The sequence below is a fragment of the Athene noctua genome, chromosome 11, assembly GCF_965140245.1.
Source record: "Athene noctua chromosome 11, bAthNoc1.hap1.1, whole genome shotgun sequence".
Taxonomy (NCBI): domain Eukaryota; kingdom Metazoa; phylum Chordata; class Aves; order Strigiformes; family Strigidae; genus Athene; species Athene noctua.
In genome coordinates this window covers 9,616,064-9,636,787 of record NC_134047.1, presented here as the reverse complement: position 1 = coordinate 9,636,787, position 20,724 = coordinate 9,616,064, and the positions used below count along the sequence as shown (strand labels likewise).

At 38.2% G+C, this 20,724-nt stretch overlaps 1 protein-coding gene across 1 annotated transcript in view; it reads left to right on the top strand.

Moving 5' to 3' along the window:
- Positions 1-20,724, top strand: part of COL4A6 (collagen type IV alpha 6 chain) — a 136,579-nt gene that overhangs the window by 42,113 nt on the left and 73,742 nt on the right. Inside the window, exon 3 of the mRNA XM_074914789.1 lies at positions 6,207-6,290. Coding sequence (XP_074770890.1) covers positions 6,207-6,290 — 84 coding nt within the window. The remainder of the gene's footprint in view (positions 1-6,206; positions 6,291-20,724) is intronic.

Below are 20,724 nucleotides of genomic sequence, written 5' to 3'. Positions count from 1 at the left end.
GAGCTGTTCAGAGTCAGATTCAAATCTCTTAACATCAAATAACCAGTATTTGACACTCCTGCTGCTGTAGTGTTTGGAGGCCAATCATTTCCATGGTGCTGTAAGAAGAGTAAGGTGATACTTGGGACAAGAGAAGGGCTTTGTGTGCTTTATGAGTTAGTATTTAAACTCTACAGTTTCTTACCTTTGATTTTGTGGGTTTTTTTACACTCTAATCCTGTTAGAGACAGTGAAAAACGTTTTTTCAGGCTTGTCACAGTTTTACACAAGATTTTAATGTAGGAGAAATTTGTAGGTGTAGGAAGTGGAGACCTTGAGGACAGTTTCCACCAATTTTTATTTCATGAGGTCAATCTTCTTTTCATTACTTTGCTTTCTAGACACTTGTGGTGCTAATGGCTGGAACTGTTCTCTTGCCATTGTAAGCGGAAGGATGTTGCCCTCTGCTTAAAAATTTCTCCTGCATATACTTATGGAAGCTTATACATACTTGCTCTTGTACCAGCATTGTCCTTTCCTCTAACTAGCTGGTATAAGACAGTGTTCGGTCCCTGACAGTCACCCGTAGTGCTGCTTTATATCCTCTTACCACAAAGAGATCTTCCTGTTGACATGCTCTCTCCATTACTGACAGTCAGAGGTGTAAGATGCTTCAAAGCAGCAGGGTGGGGTGCAGAACATTGTTTAAATAAATTTGTTCACTTCTCTGGCATTTACTTTTCTGCTGAATGTATAGATGGTGATTGTATTGCCACTAAGTCTTCATTTTGCTGGTCTAAATAAATCATGCTCTGTAGCAGGAAGGCTTTTAAATCACACATTTATAATCAGAGGGATTTCCAAGCTCTGTGCCTGTGCAGAGTTCATCTTTCAAGAAAGTGACGAAAACTGTGCACTGTATTTCAGCTAAAATTCTACTCATGCTTGTACTGTGTCATTAATATCTCTGCAGTCACTTTTTCTTTTGGATGGGTATGCAGCTATGAGGCAGTATAATAATGTGGCCTGAAAAAGATGAGATCTTGGGACATGTCAGGTGAGGCAGTTTGCTCAGAGACTTGTATCATGCTTCTCTTTTCTAGTTACTCAGGACTTTATCTGCTGCTTCCCATTGGTTACTCACACCCCAGTTTGAAAAAAAACCAAACCCCAGCCTATTATTAGTTCCTAGACCTGACCTAGCTCTTAATACTATTTAAAAAAACCTGAGCAGATAAGGCAAGACAAGGGTCGGGGAACCTCACTAAGAAAAAAGTTAAAATGAGTTGAGGCACTTGATATTCTTCACGGAAAAAATGTGTTTGTATGTTAATTTTATCTGATGTTTTGCTGACATGATTAATTTTATTCTCACCTGTTCAATATTTCACTGCCAAACAAATCCCAGCAACTGTTTTCATACAGTCTTAACTGGCAAGACTGTCAGTTTATTTCTGCTCCATGACACCTCATGTTAGGAAGAATGACTGAATCCATTTGCTGCATCATGTTATGCTGTCTTTGATGGGCCACACTGCCATTTCTTAGTGCAGAGATTGCCGTGGTTCCTGGATTATAGGTTTTTTCCCAAGGATTTTTAGCCTTGAAGAAGTTCTTTCATGTCAGTAAGGCAACTATGTATTAACATATGCATAGAAAAATACAATCTGCTGATTTTTCAAAAGGGAGAAGTTGAACATGTAGATAAGTGTTTTCAGAATGGGGCTCTAAATTCTGTAATATGCCAGCTAAAAGAATAATGAATTTAATTTCTGAAAGCTATGAAGGCTAAAAAGAGTAAGGTTAACACAGCAGCATTATGTAGCTCATGAAGTAAACAGAGATATTATGTTTCATTATTTTTTTGCTGTGAAATATTACAGGGTTGTCTGAATGTCTGGTACTGTAAATATAATTTCCTTATTAATCACCAGCAGATAATAGGATCCTGAACTATATGAAAGATGTTTATTTGAAGATTCCAGAAGTTTTCATTATGCTCCATTGCCAGCTTTTGATTATGAAGTTTCTTGTTAGGATTTTACTCTAGAACTGGAACAGTCCTTAACTGGAGTTGGGAAGTTACTGGTAATAAGTGTTGGGGAAAAAAATTTCATCCCTGCCATATCTCTTTATGCAAGTCTGAGATTCTTTTACTTTCTGTTTTATGATCAACAACTTCTTTTTGTCATCATTTTTTTTTTTCCCCTTATCACAAGCATGCTCGTTTTGGTGTACTTTACATCCTCAAATTTTGCATGCTGGCATATTTTAGAATCCATTCTTTTCTAAAAGTTTCCAATTTATTTTCCCATTACTTCCAGTGCTAATTTAACTTCCTCATGTGGAAGATAATGGTTTTTAACCTTTGTGTTGTCCTTTCCTAAAACATGCCCTCATCACATCATCTGCTGGCTTGGGGGTTCACCCTTCTAGCTGACTGAAATCATTGTCTTCAGGCAATAGATTTCAAGTCTTCTGCAGTTAGCCCTTTGATACTGAGCAGAAGTTTTGAGGCAAAATTGGGCCCCAGCTCATGCATCTGCGCTGTGCTTCCCAGAAATCTCTCACTCAAGTCCTGTGTTAGTTGGTTTACTACTGCTTGTGCTGTAGGTACAATTTTCTTTGGACTTGTAGGCAAAGCTTTCAGGATCATTTGCAGCTATTCTGCGGTCCTGTGTGTGGCTCTAGAGAAACTGGAATGAATGTGAGTCTGGGACACCTCTTATGGCATCACAGCTGTTAGGTTTCTTTACTCTCCTTGGCTCTACTCCAGAAAAAGCTGAAGTCAATGGAAAGATTTGAATGGCGCTTCATCTGAGTGAATCAACTGTGCATTAATGCTTGATGGTGGTACACCAGAAGCAGGAGAGAAGAGCTGTTCTTACAGTGACTCTTGGTTTTGAATGTCTTTTAAAAATAGTTTCTTGCTTGTGTCAATACTTCTTAAATAATGTAGTTTTTTCCTACACTGAAATGTTAGTGATTCTTATGTAAGCCTGAAATAGCTCAATTAAAATCAGTATGTTACTCAGTTTATATTACAAGTATTTAAATCTTAAATAATGTATTCTTTTAACAGTGCTACTGTTTTATGTTTGTGTTTTCTATTTTGAAAATCTTGGTCCACTTCTAGCCAGTGAAATGAGTTTAATTCATTTCTGTTATAATGGTGACACCGCTATCACTAGTACCCTTCGGTCTTTAATTCTTACTGTTTCTGAGGAACCTTATCATCAGTGAAATATATCTTAGAGTAGTTGGAAAAATCTCTTCCCTGAATACATACACAGAACAAGTATGAAGGGCCAATGCTTACACGTTCAAATTACAGTCTATAAATATTCGAATGACCTATGCATTCCTACATGTGAGTGGAAAAATGTATTAAACCTTTTCAGAAGAGAACACTGTGGTCTCAAATCTTATATGCAGACTTTAGACTTGTATTCATAAATATTATACACGTGGCTGTTTGTTATTTAAGTAGCCTTGGAGTGTCTGATGTCAGCTACTTCCCCTAAATAAAATACTTAGGACATGTAACACCTGGTTTGGAGCCAACTGGCTTTGGTTTGCTTCCTTTCCAAATGCTTTCATTCACAAGTGAGCAAAATAACTCCTCATGCTGTGAAAAGGAACCTAGAAATACATTGTGAACACAGTTTTACACAAAATAGGGACATCTTTTCCATTTTTAATAAACCTCAGTGAGAGTTTGATCCAGCTCCCAATAAATTAAACACAAAGATTTCTTTTGACTTCAGTGGGATTTTGACTAGAACCATATTTGCTAACCACAGCACCGTGGGGAGCAGCACAAGCAGCAGGGATGGAAAGAATCATTGCTTTTTGTCCAGTCCTCTGCCACTGGGAAGGACTTAATTGCCACCAGAGATGGGAGATATCTAAGAAGGTGAGCTTCAGTGCTCTGAGACAGCCACTGTTGCAAGGCAGTGGCCTTAGAGGAATCCAGAGCTGTGATGAAATAAAGGTTCTTTGCCATTACACGCTCTTAGGAGGCAATCAGAATTAACAGAACCATAGGAGCCAAAGGCTTATGCAAATGACTGTTGGAACAAAGAATAATCTGGAGAAGAAATTAATTTGAAGTTGAAATCTTTGAAGAATTTAAGGTTGAATAAATGTTTGGGAAGGCATAATCTGATTCCTTGGAGGCATGAAGCTGTCTGCTGAGTGTAAATATAGGTCTGGGTGTCAGTAATAAAGGTATATATTTGCTAGCAATGAGTCCACATTTCCACTGCAAAATCTGTGTATAATCATGGCAAAAGGTGTGCCTTGGTGCGCTTCACTCTTGTCTTCTTAGAACCAGATCCTAAAGTCTTAATAATACTTGTGGTCAGGAATGACCTCTCAGCAGTGTGGCTCTTAAGACAGACCAGTTTTTATGTTCTGAGCCACTGCCAGTGTACACTGCAGGCTCAAGTTCATGCTGATCATTTTAGTCTGAGCAGTTTGGAGATGCTCTTATGGTCTAGTATATAACCTCTAGACACAGTTTTTCTTCTCTTCTTTTTTTTTTTTGTTGGTTTTTACCTTTACTGCATTAAGCTTACTTTTCCTTCCTGCCGCGTAGGGTCAGAATTGCCTGCGTTGTGTTTCCTGTTATGGTGCCTCCCTTGTGATGTATCACTCCTTCTCTATTCTGCTCAGGTGTTGTGTTAGATCCTACCACAGGATGTTAATGAGGAGTCCAAAAGTTCCATATCTAATGGGGTCTCATCTGAACAAAACTGCCGAAAAGTCTGTAAAAGTACTGTTTGCTTGTTTGGGTTTTTTTTATACTTGATGCCTCTTAGAATTGCTTGGAGGTTGTTAGGACTATTTTGCAGCAAGAGATAATGCTCCCTTCAGGCTAGGGAAGTGTGGGAGGTTGCGTTTAAAGCTTTTTGGTAGTATGTGTTCGTCCTACACTGTCTCAAAAACAGAGGTGCTTAATTCAGCAAAATGGTGCAAACATCAGGGTATATAGGGGTTTTTTTTAATTTACCTTTAGCATAAAACTTATGGAGTAATGCCAGAGTATTTGCTTACTTTGAGAAAGCTGATGCAAAGAAGTTCAAAAGTACATGAGAAACTTGCATGAATTGCCTTTAATTTTTCACGTTCCTCACCAACAGATGTCAGGAAATCTTAAAGGCTTTAAAAATATTTTCTGTGAATGCTTTTAGTAAGGAAGTGTTCAGTTCCAGTCTGAACTTGCTTTAGCACTTAGTTTGGTCACCTTGATATGAGGAGATTAAATGTTTATTCCATTCAGAGATCCAAAACCTTGGGACTGTACTTGAGCACAATTGACAGTGACAGACAGTTTTCCTGAGAGAGGGGTGTTCTTAGTGAGTGGCTAAATTACAAGGCTAAATTGAACTTTTTTCCAGGACTGTTACAGTGTTGTCAGTTGTGTTGCGGGGCTTTTGGCAGTCCACTATTTCAAGCCTGTTGAGTGGGAAGGAGTGGGTCAAACTCTCTAAGCTAAACTCATGTAGTTGACTTTCATGTACTGTCACAATCACTATTAGCTGGGAATTAAGTTGGTAATATAGGGACTTCAGATTTGCATAAATATTGTAATTATTCTTGAAATAACTAATGCTGGTCCAGCAAATTCAGAATATATTTTCAGATTAAGTCCAAATCCATGGCAGTTTTCCTACAGTCTTCCTTGCACATAATTAAAAATGCCACCTTCTGTCATTCAGGAGTTTCTCTGTTCTTGTGGCTCAGGTGATGCAGCTTCTTGCTCGTACAAATGTGCAAGGATCACAAGCTTAAATTTGTCTTGGTAGTTCTCACTGATGTAGAGATGCTTGGGTATGCAGGATTGCTGAGGCTAAGTGCTAATTATTGGTTGTGATCCTGGTCTAATAGTTTACAGAGTGTCTCAAAACATCATCTAGTTTTACAGGCTTTGGTAGCCCTAGAAAGCGCTCATCACCTTGCACAATAGCACTAACTTGTGTAAATTCACTTGCCCTCAAAGGATTTCTAAACCAACTTTTTGTGTCTGTTTGTCAATTCTGAAAATGACCCAATTATAGAGAAGTTAAAATATAACAGTATTTTGCCACTTATTTCCTAGCAAAATCGTATGATAAATGTAACAAAGGTGAAAAGTGCTGAAACAAAGCATTTTAATTAAAGAAGATCTTCAGCTGACAAATAGTTATGAAATTCAATTTTTTTCTTTCTTTTCTCTTTAATAGGGTGGAAAGAAGTCTTACAGTGGGCCATGTGGGGGCCGCGATTGCAGTGGTGGATGCAAATGTTTTCCAGAGAAGGGTGCGCGGGTAAGTTTGTTTTCACTATTGCAAGTAGTCCTTGTGTCTCTTAATTTTCTTAACAATCTCTAAAAAAAAAATAAATAAACAAAACCTAAGTTAATATGTGTAATTCTCAATCTAATGACCTCATGAAACAAGAGAAATGATGAAGACTAGCTGCATTTCCAATGTTCCTGGGCAAGATTTCAAAAGCTGTTCTAAAGGTTTACAAATTACTAGCTTTGCAATGAGTCTTCAATGGAATCTCATTTCTTTATGTGATCTGAGCCCTAGTTCAAAGAAGTCAGATGATTTTTAAGTAGATTACAGCAATTAAAAAGGAAAATCAAAGTAGTGTGGGCTTCCAGTACAGATTTTGCCCAGTCCTTACTATAATAACTTCTGTTTGTTTGTGGAAGTGGTGTTTTTTGCTTGTGAAGGAACAATAACTCTGAATGAATCTAAGCATTTCCCTTTGTGAAAGTCTTTTGTTTAGCTAAAGCCTCTCTCTCTGAAGTTTGCATTTGAAGCAACCAAATATTTAAGCAAATTTTCTGTAAAAATCATTAATTTCTTTTGATTGTATGAAAAGGTTATAACTTTTATCTTAATGCAGCTGGTTATTTCCTATCTTGGGGTAATGCAGAGCTTCTGACTTCACTCTGCCTTCAATTACAATGTTAATTTCTGTCCAGACACCATCTACTTAATATTTTCTCTTAAGGTCTCTAAAGTATTTTAGGATGTATCAAAATGAATCTTACAGATTTTTGCTTATGGAGATGAAAGGAGGAAAAGACCTGCACTAAGTACTTGAAGAATTAACTTGGAAGGGCTTAAGGAAAAGGGAAATAATACTAGTTGTCTTGCTTAATAAAGCAGTTATTCTTGCTGAAATCATATTGAAAAGTCATCCTCTGAGGGAAAACAAAAGAAATGAAATCTTATTTAAACACTATCAATGCTGACTTTTTTTTTTCCTGTGTATTTCAGTGACGCAGTATGGGTAAATTCAAGGCATCACTTTCTGGAACTGAACTTAAGAAAATGTTGCTATGTAGAAATAAATGATGGTCAGCATGGGCTTAAATGTTTGCCTAATTGCAGTCAGACTTGAGTATGAATTCTTAATTGATAACTGATGATGTGTTTTCTCTGAAAGTATAAAAATTCTTTCAAATCACTATGTGGCAGGGTGAAAACATGTCTAAACAGAGAAGTGGAAGCTTTGCGAGGAAGTTTTCAACATAGCCTAGAATATGAGCTAAAGCCAATTGCTCAACACCTTTTGTGATTAGATACAGTAAGTGACAGACTTAGTTTGGTTCTGGAACACAATATCCTGTAAATGCTTTGACCTTCAGATAGCAATGAGCATCATTCTTCTGTCTCTTTACATTCCCGGGGTTCAACTTGATTGTTTGAACTGGCCACAACACTGTTGACCTTGCAGTTTGAGCTCTTGGCATCTCTTTTGTTAAGATGTCACAAAGATTTTAGGCTGTTTTCATTGCTGACCTGAGAACTCATTTGGCTTTTAGCTTGTTTCTTATGTGACCTGTATCAGTAGGCATTCTCAGTCCTTCAAACACGTGTTCCATCCTACTGAGGCCCGTCTGTGGAGTAAACTGTCTGCTAGAAGTGGTAATCTTTCCCTTTTACAACACTACTTCCATCAAGCCAGACTGAGCCCTGCTGACACCTTCCTGGACATCTGTAGGCAGCTACTGGAGTCCTGCCATGCCAGAGGATAAGGAGGTGACTGGCTGAACTGGGAAAGGGGATGGTGTGATTATGTATCCTACAGCACAGCTTGTTTCTTGGAGGAGACTTTGCAGCCTGAGGCTAATTCCTTGGCTTCCTGCCTAGCTTCTCCTCCATTGCTGCAAAACCTTTAAGTACAAAAGAGGCAAATAGGAGATGGGACTTTGCCAATGCCCTGAATCCATATTTTGTTTAAAAAAATGTTTCAGCTGTCAATTTTGCGCAATTAACCAGATCAGAATAAAGCTAAGCTTTCTTTTTAAAAGAAAGAAATAGCTAAAAAGCACAAGAAAAATTACAATAAGCTGACAGCTCAATGAAAATAGTATAGACAGTGTCCTTAAACGTCCTCTTTCCTGGGTGCACTTCTGATCAGATCAAGATGTGATGAACTTGTTTTTGACCAGATACGTTAAAAAATTCATTTAGGCAATAAAAATGTCAAAAGTGCCTAAGACCTGATTAGTGAAAGATACTTCTAGAAATGGGATGTAGGCATATAGAACCCCGGTGTTCCCATGTTCTTGTTTTTGCTATAGACTGTTAGTACATATGAAAGATATAAAGCAAAGCCAGAAAAACCCCAAAACCAAAAAAGCCCAAGTATAACCTCCTTAGCTTTAGGATGGAGCTTAGTAGAAGACTAATTTCTATAAAGTGAGTCAGGTCTTTGTGGAATAGATTGGGATAGTGTTTGTCTAGCAGCTGCTTTGGGAGTTCTTCTAGCAGAGTGGTAAGGCACACCTACAAGAGCAAAATTTCATTTCTGTTAGTTGTCCCGATGGCTTGCATTAACTTTGAAAAGCCATGATGCTAGCTGGTACCTGTTTTAGGGTCTTCGGTGAAATTTAATGTGATCCAATTTACCATGAGGCCTGCACAAGAAGAAATCTGTTACAGAAGCATCTTTCATCCTAGCCAGGGATTCAGAATTGGTCCATGTATCTAACAATAAGTTAATGAAAAGCCTGGATCTAAATAATTCAGTAGCAAAACTCCTGGGCCACATTGCAGCCATTCTCCCCTCTTTATCAGTTCTTATCTTGTAAAGATTCATGGGTGACAGGTCAATGATTTGGACAGAATCCAGTTCTTAGTGGAAAAGTGTTACCTTCACTGAAAGGTCCCAGCTAGGACATTTTCTGGATGTTTTCTCAGAGGTCAAATAAAAAGATTAAACTGAATTTGAGGCTCTTACTACTTAAGTATGCAAGAGATATCTAGTTAAGCTTACGTGTCATATGTCAGTTTTAAGTGTAAATGTAATAGCAAGAAAAGCCCACAAAACTAATTTTGGCCAGTTACATATCTAGGAGTTTCGGATATGGTTGCTCAGTCCCCCTAAACTGCATTTTCAGAGCTTATGCTGACTTTAATATGAATTCTAACATAATGCTGTGTAAAAAAAAAAAAAAAAAAAAAAAGCCAGGTCACATCACAGAGTATATGAGAGGCTCTACTTACAGCTGGAGTCTCTAGGAGAATGTGTGGGACTTCTAAATCTCTGTGTCCATACTCCTGTTCTGGCCAGCTGAGATACCAGCTATCAAACTAGTATAGCAAGGCAATTTTAAAAGGAAGTTTGCTGTCATGTACCAGTTGTACCCTGGTGCATGCAATCATTTTGGGAAGGGAGGCAGCCTGAACACAAACTTACACTTCTTGAACCCACTTCTGCATAAAAGTCTTACATACAGTCCTCTTTCAGAACAGAAACCAATGTGTAGAAAAAGCACTTTATGAAGCTGTGAGCCTTTATGAACTATGAAGCACAAGAGGGAAGATGGGAAGAGCAACTGCATTAATTTATAATGTGAGGAAGCGAGTGTAAATTCTGATGCTATATAGTGAAAGGTTGGATTTCTAATACATATAGTTCCAGTGCAGGTGAGGCTTCTACAGTTAGAGTATTTTTGGGACTGTCAGAAGGAATTATTCTGTTTAAAAAATTGTTTTTCACTCCCCTTTCTCACTGTACCACAGTTAATGGGCGGGGATAATGCCTTTTGAAAATTCCATGCTGCATTAATGGCTGTCTTGCTAAGAAATGCACCGCAGATAAGTCAGCAATAACCAGGAAAGCATTTTCCCTATGTGCAGAGTTTCAAGAAGCACTAAATAGTAGATGGCCTGCACCATTTCATCTTTGCTGCTCATTTTGCATTTGTTTATGATAGTGTTGGCTTTTTTGTTTTTATATACTGTCATCTACTTTCAAACACTCACAAAGATAAACTAGCAGACACAGTCCTTGTTACATGTATGCCTTCTCCTGATGCCTGTTCACTTATCTTGGAATTTATAACAATATTAGGGTTTGTTTTAAACTTTGCGCAAGATGTGCTGGAGCTCTTCAGCTGACACTAATCTTCCATTTTTTCATTCTGCCTAAGTCCTGTCCTCACCTCCCCCACCAAAAAAAGCATTTAAAGTAAAAAAAATTTAGAAATTGTTTCCAAGGCTCCACAAATTACTCAGCAGAGACTGTGTCCCAGGTGGCTTTTACAGCTTAGAATTGCTGTAAATTGGGAGAACTTGATGTTACCAATTATATTTAACTTTTTCCTTTGATATGTGATCATGTCAAATAATATATATATTTCTTACACATCATATGTTATTTAAAGCCCATTAAAATATGATGATATAATCAATTAGAAAACTATTAATGACATTATAGAACCTCTTTCCTCTTTCAGAAAAAATCCACACAGAGACTGTTTCTAGCAACTGGTGTGGTTGAAATCTGTAGAATGAGGCAGTTGGTTCTGAGGACACTTTGCACGAAATCAAGCCTGGTCCCATGAAGTGATGGATCACTGGTGTGCATCAGGTGTGCCATGGAGCCCATCTCCTGACCTAGTCTCACTTAAAAGAAATCCTATTTATTTACTCCAGGAGTACACTGCAGTGTGTAGCAAAGCACAGTAAGTAGGAGGGACTGAGTGAGTCTGAGAGATTTTGCTCAAAAATGCAGTTGCTATTGAATTAAAGGCTAGTGTACCCAGAAATACATGAGATTCCATGGGCTTTCTCTGAAGTTAAAATGATGACAGTAAACGTAGTGTAAATTATCTGTGGGCAATCAAAGAGTTTTTGATAGAATTACTGTGGATCAAACGAGCTAGAAAAGATAGACAGATCCCAACATCCATGCACTGAACAGTGTAACCTGAGGTCAGAATTTTGGATGATTTAATCTAATTGTTATCTAGCATAAACTAATGTCGCATTGGCAAGAGATCTTAGATTAACTTTTGTCTGGAACTAATCCCCTCAACTTAATACTGGGTGTACAAAGTGCCTCTCTTGTGATAATTAGTTGAAGATTGGTTGACATTTCTTTGCTATGAAATTGTAATAATTGCAACTTGTATTTTTTAATAATGTTTGCTGAATTCTGCTTTGGCTGGTTAAACACTCTAATTGGAACAGTTTAGGGATTTCCTGATGAAACACAATTTATTTGGAAGTGTCGACTCCACAAAATGAATTTTTTTTGCAGAAGTGTTTTACGCAAACATATTTGCTGGAGACAAAATTCTGTTAAGCTGTTGGTTCAACTTCTGTTTCTGTGTGGCTTCCTACTACCTGGCTTGACCAGCACTGTAGGACATAGTGCTATTCATGGCCTGCAGGTTGGCCCACCATGCCAATTAAAATTGAACCAGCCTATGAGATATTGACATTTCCTTCAAACTGACAGTGCCAAGATATGACCAGTTCTAAATGTTGTCTTAGCGTACTAACTGTGGATAATCAGTCTGGCACAGGTAATACCAGGTTCATTATAAAGACCTTTTCCCATCCAGGAGAAGGGACTCTTGCATTATACTAGTTCTTGAGAAATGTTGGCCATGTAACAGTGGTCATAATTGCTGGTTCTTGTATTATGTTTAAGCCTGGTTAAGCAAGATAGTACACAGTAGCAAATACCACTAAAATCATATACAGGAACATGGAATCAGTTCTCTAGCTAGTGTGAGCTCAGAAAAGGAGGTTAGATAATTCAGATGGGAATGAAATGTTGCTTAATTCTGGATTGAGTTCATCATCCAGTTTAAAACAATCTGTGAAGCTATGCTTCCTGGCTTTCTCTCCTTGTTACCTACACCCAAAGATTTCTCTCCAGGATCCTTTCCTTTCAGATAAGTACAGCCAATTATTTCTTCCTGTTGCAAAAAACCTCCAAATTTGGACTAGACTATATGTATGTTTTGCCATGATTTCTGTTTTCACCTCAGGCTTCTCCAACTGTTATTGTAGGTTCTTTATTTCCACTTGCATTGTAAGCAACTTCCAGTCAACTACTGTGCTGTGGTCCCTGAAAATACTTTGTTGAAGTCTTGCATCCAAAGCCCAGGGGCTCGGGTCTGGTAGACTTGCTAGGCCTCAGTACTTTTCCCTCCTTTGGCTTTCACAATTCCTCTCTTCTGTTCTTCTATTTATTCATTCACTGTCTCGCTCTAGTGAGTTGTTTTCCTTTTCTCTCCTGCCATCAGCTGTGTGTCTCACCAGACCTGTACACATGTCCTTACAAATGTCTCGCTGTCACCTTAGATGCAACAGTGCCAGAAGCCAACGTCCTGTTTTTAACTAAGTCCTCCTTTTCCTCCTGTTCTCTTTGCTGTTGTCAACACCATCATCTTTTCAGTCAGTCAGCTTAGATGCCATGCTTGACTTGTCTCTTCCTGCCAGGTTATAACCAGTTTCTGACATTGTCTACAACTATCTATAACTCCTCTTCCTTTCTGTCTACACATCGACAATTCACATCACTTTTTTCTGGCTGCAGCAGAAGAAGCTATAGTCTCCTTTCTGGCTGGTGTCTGGAAATACTGCTTATAAACTATTGTACTGACCTGCTTTGCTGCGTTTCATCTCTTTGAGTTGTACCTGAAGATGAAAGATCTTGGGCTTTTGCTTATGTCTACCTCATGTAAAAGACTTAATCAGCGTGCTCAACTTCTCTCCTCATCCTTCTTCCTATACCAGCTGATTGTGTGATATCTTAGGTTGAACTCTGAGGTGGACTGACTGCAGCGTAACTGGATGCGTGCAGCAGCTTGGGAAGGCAGGCAGGCTGCTGTCTACCAAGGCTTCTGAGCACTAGCAATCAGACAGCAACCAGACCCTTCTCCTCCAAATGTGAATGTAAGAGCTATACTTTGTTTTAGATTATTTTAATGTGTTGCAGTTTTGACAATATTGCAGTACATTCACCCTTTGGAAATACTGGTCATGGAATATATGTAAATGATGTCTAATTCTTGTTCAAATCCCCTTCTGGTTAAACAAATAAAATGCCATCATTTGATTTGGGAAGAGGATTATCTATAACATTGAAAAATGTTGACCATCTGTTCGCTGTCATTAAGAAGTTTTGGCAATATTTTGAGAGAAAATGAGGTAATAGTTAAGTCAAACAACTTATATGCCAGCTGCTTTTTTAACAACTGCCAAGATTATTTTTTTTAAGTAACTTTGCCAAATGCGGCATTAAGCAATTATTGTACATGTCCTCCTGACCCAACCTAAATACATTGAGCCTGGCTCTCTAATGAGAACCACACCATATACTAACTAAACCAACATAAATAAAACAGATCTCATTACATTTGAAAGTAACCCTTATACAATGGGTATCAAGACCAAACCTGTTCATGTGTGCAGTCTTACATCATCTCTTATAATCTTGAGTACATTTGTGAAGACTTCTTGAAGGGAAAGGCACCCATCTTATTTTACTTACAGACATTGTAGAATTCAGTAATAGTGAACAAGTGTATTTAAGCAGACTAACTAAGGGGTCTCTGGTAGCAAATCGTGTTTCCATGATTTGTTTTGCAGTTTGGCCAAAGGAAGTGTGCACTAAATGAAGGTAAATATATTCTAGGAAACATATCCCATTTAAGAAGATTTTCACAGCTTTGGAAACTAACCAGAAATTGTAGCATTGCGGAATCACCAGGGTGGCTGAGGTGACTCTGTGACCTGAAACTGTTTCTAAATCTGCCTGCAAGGGTGACATATTTTGTAATTGCAGTGAGGGTCTGTGTTTACTTTTGAAGTCAACCAAAACATGGGTCCTCAAACTGTGCTCCATAGAGCACTTCCAGATGCCTTGGAAAAGCCCAGCAAAGAAGTATCTGTCACTGTTTGAGTAATTGTGCTTCATGTGAATTGTAACCCAGGATTTTAAATTTTTTTGCCAGTGTTTTGGGAGCAAACAGAGCATATAAAAAGCTCCTTGCTGCATCCTACAATGCTGTGAGTTGTCTTAGCTTCAGAAGTTATGTTGTCTCACTATAACAAGTGAATGTCTTTTCTATTTCTCCTTTCTATCCTGAAAAATGTATCTGGTTTTCTTAAATGAGCTTCTCAAAAGTGAGGTGTTAGTGGTATGGATTTAAGCTGAGATGGCTACTGAAAGTCACATGGTCAGCTGGTGGCAGAGTCAGATGGCTCTGCTGTGTACTGTGGTATGTCTGCCTTACCTGAAGACATAGTGAGCCATGTTTCTCTGTTGTGATGCTGCCATTGTGAGCTGAGGGCTGGGAATAGATACTTTATAATTTCTTGCTTATACAAGCTGCCAGGGCTAGTGGGTGAGTAAAGTACTGTTTTCCTTGAAGCCAATGCCATCACTCCCTCTGACTTACTTTTATGTGTGTGGACAGATGGGAAGACAGAATCAGACTAGCCTTATCCCACCCTCTTTGGAGCCTTGCCACAACTGGCCTTCCATTCTAGCTTTCGATCTGTGGCACTTTCTCCAAGACCAAAATGACAAGTTGTGCTACAGATTTGATCCATATGGACAAACCCAGAGAGTTCAACAACAGTTTCCTAGTAACCCCCCTTGCTTCCTAAATACTGTGGAGTAAAAACATCCTCATATCCAAATTTTTTCTTTATAAAAGTTAAGTCTTTCTTGGCTATGGAATGGGAGTGTTTGACAATCTGTGATGTTTTTACTTGCCATATAACTCCTTAGAACAGGACTAACATCATCCCTTCACTTTCTCTTGTTCATTCATTTTTCACAGTAGGTGAAGAGTTTTAAGTGTTCTTAAAATTGTTTTCTATCAGCCACTTCGCCTTTCACACAGAAAGACAGCTAAGAATTCCTGTAGGAAGAGAAACTCTCTGGTGTCCTGCCTAGGACAGGAAAAGCCTACTTGGGCTTTCGCTTAACAAAATCTGTAGGATTTTGTCTGATGATTCCTGCAGTGATGACTCGGCTGAAAAGAGGTGATTAATGCCCTCTTAATCTAAGAAATGGCACAAGATTTTACCTTTCCTCTCCAAGCAGTTAACAGGCAAGAAGGGGCTAATTTATATCCTGCCTTGAAATTACCCAATTGGCATTTTCTTCCATCACGTTCGGTATCATTTGTGTACAGGAAATGTCATCTAGACTGTGTCTTGGTAGCCTTTTTTTTCAGGCTAAATTGTCTTTAATACCTCATTTTCTTCATACCTTTCTTCTCTCATCCCATCCCAAAACCTGCCCAACTTCTAATCAAGTGTGATTGTTTCAGAATAGTCCTGGTGCTGATTATATTTTTAAGCTTCTTAAAATGAGAAGAGGTGCCCTTTGCAGAAACAAGAGTCGATTTTAGAGAGTTTCCATTGGCAGTAAGTGAAAGGTGTGACAGAGATTTTCAGTGTGATCTCCTGAGTAAGTCAGCCTCTCAGAAACAGAAGCATCACAGAACCAATCTATGAACAAGACCCACTAAGAGATTTGGACAACAGTCAGGTTAGGAGCCCATTCATGAGCCAGGAAAACAGCCGACAGCAGGGATTACTAAGAAGTAAACTTAGTTAGGCAACAGATAGGCAGGAAGTAAACCAGTCATAGAGCCTGCAGCCAGGTAGAGCACGCAATGAAGATGGTTAACCAGCCAAAACTGTATCTGTAGTGGTAAAAGAGGCTGTAGTGCCAATTAGTTTAAAGTAAAGGCAAAGGCATGGGTCCCCCAGGCTAGCTGTCAATCCCTGTGTTCTGGGAAAAATGTGCAGTATTTTTGGTGTGAATGGCAGCTTTTCCTGATAGGAAATCATAGATTTCAGAAGGTAGGAGAACATCCTGACATTTCTCAGCTTTCCATGGTGAATGAAGTTGAAAAGCTGTTTAGAGATAATTTCCCTGCTTCAGAAGAGAAAAAGACACATATATCTACAGCAAAAAAGAGTAGGACCTGTGAAGTAGTTGTAGGTTAATGCTTCTTTTTTACTCTGGTATACAACACCTCCTGTGTCTTTAATGGAAATAACCAGGAATTCTCTGAGTTTGGAAAAGGTAATACAAGAAGAAAAAAACCAAGAAAATAAGTCTGAATCACAATGCCATGTATGCTTTATTGGTGAAAAAAAATTATTTCAAAATTAGTTTTTATTGCTTAGAATCATCTGGAGGATTCCGGAGTGTGTTACCTGATCCCTCTGTATGACAGTCTAGTAAGTTTAAAACAGAAGATGATTTCCTCAGTGGGCTATTTTGTCTGTGAGTTGGTTGGAATAACTCTGTGGTCATGGAAAAATGAGAGGGAACAGTTTGCTGATCATCCAAGAAGTGAAAAAGAGTCAGTGATATTGGGAAATGAAAAAGAACTATTGAAAAAGAACTATTGAAAATCTTAATCTATGACTAAACTCCATCAGCATTCCAAAGGATGATTAGAATAAATACATGATTGGTACAAATAGGCTATAACTTGTTCATGATTGTTAGGCAAGGAGAACAGGGAGAAGCTGTCTCATTGTGCATGAGGAACATGTATGCTTCCTGGTGTCCAGGAAAAAGTCAGGGCTGACTTTCTGAACACTTGATGGTGAAGAAAATGAAAGAAAGAAAAAGCAGGGATAGTTATCACAATAGGCATCTCACATAAGAGATCTGACCGAAGAGGAAACGATGGCTTTATTGGACAAAATAAAGGCGCATCCAAGTAACAGAACATAGTGGGAATAAGAAATGAATGAATAGCATGCAGGGTACAAAATGGTCTGGTGAGAATCTGGGTATAAGTGTAAATTGTATAAAAATATCTCTAAAATGATGGAGCACATAGCCCTTAAGAAACATGAGGGAGCAGTGGGCAGAGATGGTGCATTCTGAGCTTGTATGTAGGAATGTACAGCATGGCTAAGGGGAAAATGGCAGTTTCTAAAAGATCCTGTATGAAAGACTCCCAAGTGTGGAAAAAGAGAGATGCTGGTAAAACAGTATAAAGGAAGAAGAGTATCGACTTTTCCCTCAACCCAGTTCTGCAAAAATGGGAGGAAAAACTCAGGTATTCACCAGTCTCATTTTAAGCTGTTGATTAGGGTCATTTTAGCTGTTGCTCTCCAATGAGTCATAAATCCAATCGACAGAACAAGTATATTTTCACAATTATCTAATGTTATGCTGATTTTATGGGCAACATATTTCACAGTATTTGACCTTGTGTGGAGTTACCAACATAGAAAATTTGGAGGGAAGGTGCTATGACAAAAAAGGGATACCTGAGTCATACCAGGTATCTCATCCAGTTACTTGTTTTGCAAAAAGGAACATAGTAGTCTGAAAAGTACCCTAGATAAAAATGTCCTTATTAATAATGAGTGATTTTTGAAAGATTTGGGGTGGGGGTTGTCTTCTTTTAAAAACAGCCAAAACTAATAAAAAAAAGTCAAGGTAATTTTTAATTGTCTGGGTTTAATCCATAATAAATACAGTACCAATGATGCACAGCTTTGAAGGACTATTAGAAAGAAATCTCTGGTTGTCTCTTAAAGCTTCTTGTCCTTTTTTTTTTTTTTTAAACGATCAAAGAAAGCTCTCTAGTAAAATGGCTCTGTGTGTGCGGAATTCTCAGTGTACAATAAATGAAGAATTTTTCATACCTGGTGTTAGCGCTAAGGGCGATGCAATTCTGCATTTAATTTTGTCTTTCAAATTTCTATAAAGCTGTTATTTTTTAAGGTAACTCTCTTAAATTTGTGTTCACATCCATAATGTTCCGCTGGAACAGTATAGCAGAACTTGTTGAGCTGTGTCCTGTCCAGCTGCTCCTGAAGCTGGCATATGTATTAGCACAGTGGCAAATCCTCTTCAACACCAAATTTATTCTGCTCACATCTCTATTGCCAGACCAGCAACATCTGTCTGCTTGTGTGTCTGGGTATTTTCATTTCCTTTCAGGTTCCAAAAATTTCTAAATGTGTAAAAAACCAAATGCCTCAGCCAGGATATTCTTGCTGTAGCTGTGTTTGCTGCAAACTGCTACGCTTAGGGAATAAATTTTGGTGTAAAAGAACTGTAAGCTCTGAGAGTGTACATGCGGAGCCTATGCTCTGCAAGGCAGAGTGACTATATCTAGCATATTTTCAGACTTTCTCTGTGTGTTAGACATAATGAATGTAGGCTGTAGAACCAAAGAAGTGTCTTGGATCTGGGCATCCTGTCCCCCTATAGTTGCAGGATTCATAAATAATCCTGTTCAGTAAAGGGTTTTTTTTTTATTTATAATGAATTTATTACTTGTAACTTGAACCCTTAACTGCAGTGATGGCTGATTTGGATTGATGAGCAATGACATCACTCTCAAAAGTGCAGAAGTTATAGCTTGTATGCTTTGACAGATACTTCCTGGGAGATGTACAGCATACTAGCTCCCAATTATTTGGAGTGGTGCAGTAATGCTTACCCTCAGCCCTTCCTGTGAATCACAGTACATGCATATCAGTAATCTTTTCACTGGAAATGCTGTTTAATGTAGTTCCACAAATTTATTGAGGACTGCTTACCCTCTCATCATGAATCACACTTTGTGAACAGCTGGAATGTAAATCAGGATATTCTTCTATGAGAAATGTAGGTAATGGGTATTTTTCTATCAAATTTTTAAACAGGTTTTATTTCTTCTTTGTGAAGCTTGATTCCCTGACTATATGGGCCATTCTGAATGAACATCATGAACAACATGATGTTGTTGTGGTATTTCTTTTATTATGATGACTAATGACTGAGGAACCCAGCTCAGATGGGGGTAAGTCCTGCAGTGCAGGGCAGTTACAAACATAAAGTAGGAGATGGTGCTCCAAAGTGCTTTCACTCTGCAAAACTTTAGTTATATGTTTTCTCAAGTTTTGGTTAAGAAATGTTTTACTTACTCAACCGTATTTTCAGGAAAGTAGCTGACTTAATAGAAAATCTGTTGAAATAAAACACTAAAAAGTTAGCACTATGTACTCCTTAATAAGAGACTTCTGAAAATAGTTAATTCTTCTGGAATATATTTTCTCTCCAAACTTAAACACATGTGAAAGAGAAGATAGCAGAAGAGGTTGTTCTTGTCTCATTTTAATTAGGGCATGTCTTTGTAACAGTACAAAATGTTTTTGGAGGATATCAACATTTGGAACATCCTTAGCAGTGGAAATATAGCCTAGCCTGTCTCACAGCAAATTCAAAATAAATAAATAAAGTCTGCATGCAAAATCAAAGCAGCAGGTGGTCATTCCCTGTATAACTCCAGCTGCACTTGAGCTGTAAATCCAAAAGCATTACCAAACTAGCAACGGGACACCCAGTGGTTCCTTGTAGGCTTGGATCAGTGTTCCTGGGACATTAAAGGGAATTTTCCCAAGATTTACTGTTTTTTCTTGAAACAATAAATGACATAAGTGTTATCTCCAGACTTTTTCCAGAGCAGTGAAGTAATTAAACTTCATTTGTTTTTCTAACATCAAAACTAAAACCTGAACTAATCTATTCTAACCATTCCCTTCTTCTTTTATCAGCCGGAATGTGCGTTAACTCCTGAGAACATTTGTGTAAATAATAGTTCTGCTTACAGTGACTTTTTGTGCATTGGGTGACAGAAAGCAGTCAGGGTTTTCTTCACTGTGTTAATGTAGCTGCTATATTCTGCATTCTTTTTTCTTACGTGAGCACATCAAGTGTACAACATTTATATGTCTTTAGATTTATTTAATTTGATAAGCAGTATCTAGTGTAAGCAGTGCCTTTGCTCTGGCACATACTTTTGTTGTTACTGGTATTGTGAACTCATCAGCCTATACTGAAGAGGAAAGCTGGGTTCCACTGGCGTTATTGAGGGATTTCTCATCAACTGTAAGGAAGCCAGGATTTTCATTTTCAAACCTTTAAAGCAAATTGCTTTCAGGCTCAGGCTTTTAAGAATGATGGCTCAAACAACCATTTATGTGGGGCATTTTATGTGAATTTTGCGTAAGGGAAGCAGTTTCAAGATAAATACCTCCCAATGTATTTTTCTTCACACTTGCTTAAAAGAATCTGAATGCTACGTATAGTGTTGGCAGCATGTTATAGATGAAGGAAGTGCATTTCTGTAAACCCAATCTCCTTTGCAAAATGAAGACTTATTTTATTTTGCAAACGATTCTTCATTGTGACCATGCTGAGTAGATGTAGCATTTCAGAACAGTGGCCATCATACTTCCTTCACTGAGTTCCAGAGCAGGGTATTACCCTTGGAGGAGGTTTTGGGAACAGCTCTGTGAGCTGGCTGCTAGAAACACAAACAAATTCCTGTTGTTGGACTTTTGATCAGTTTGATTACCTCAAAGAGGAGGTGGAGATTTTCTCTTCAGCAGAGGGACAAACAGGAATGGACAGACAGAAGGAAAAAACATGGGTTTTTTTCCTGTCTTACTGTAT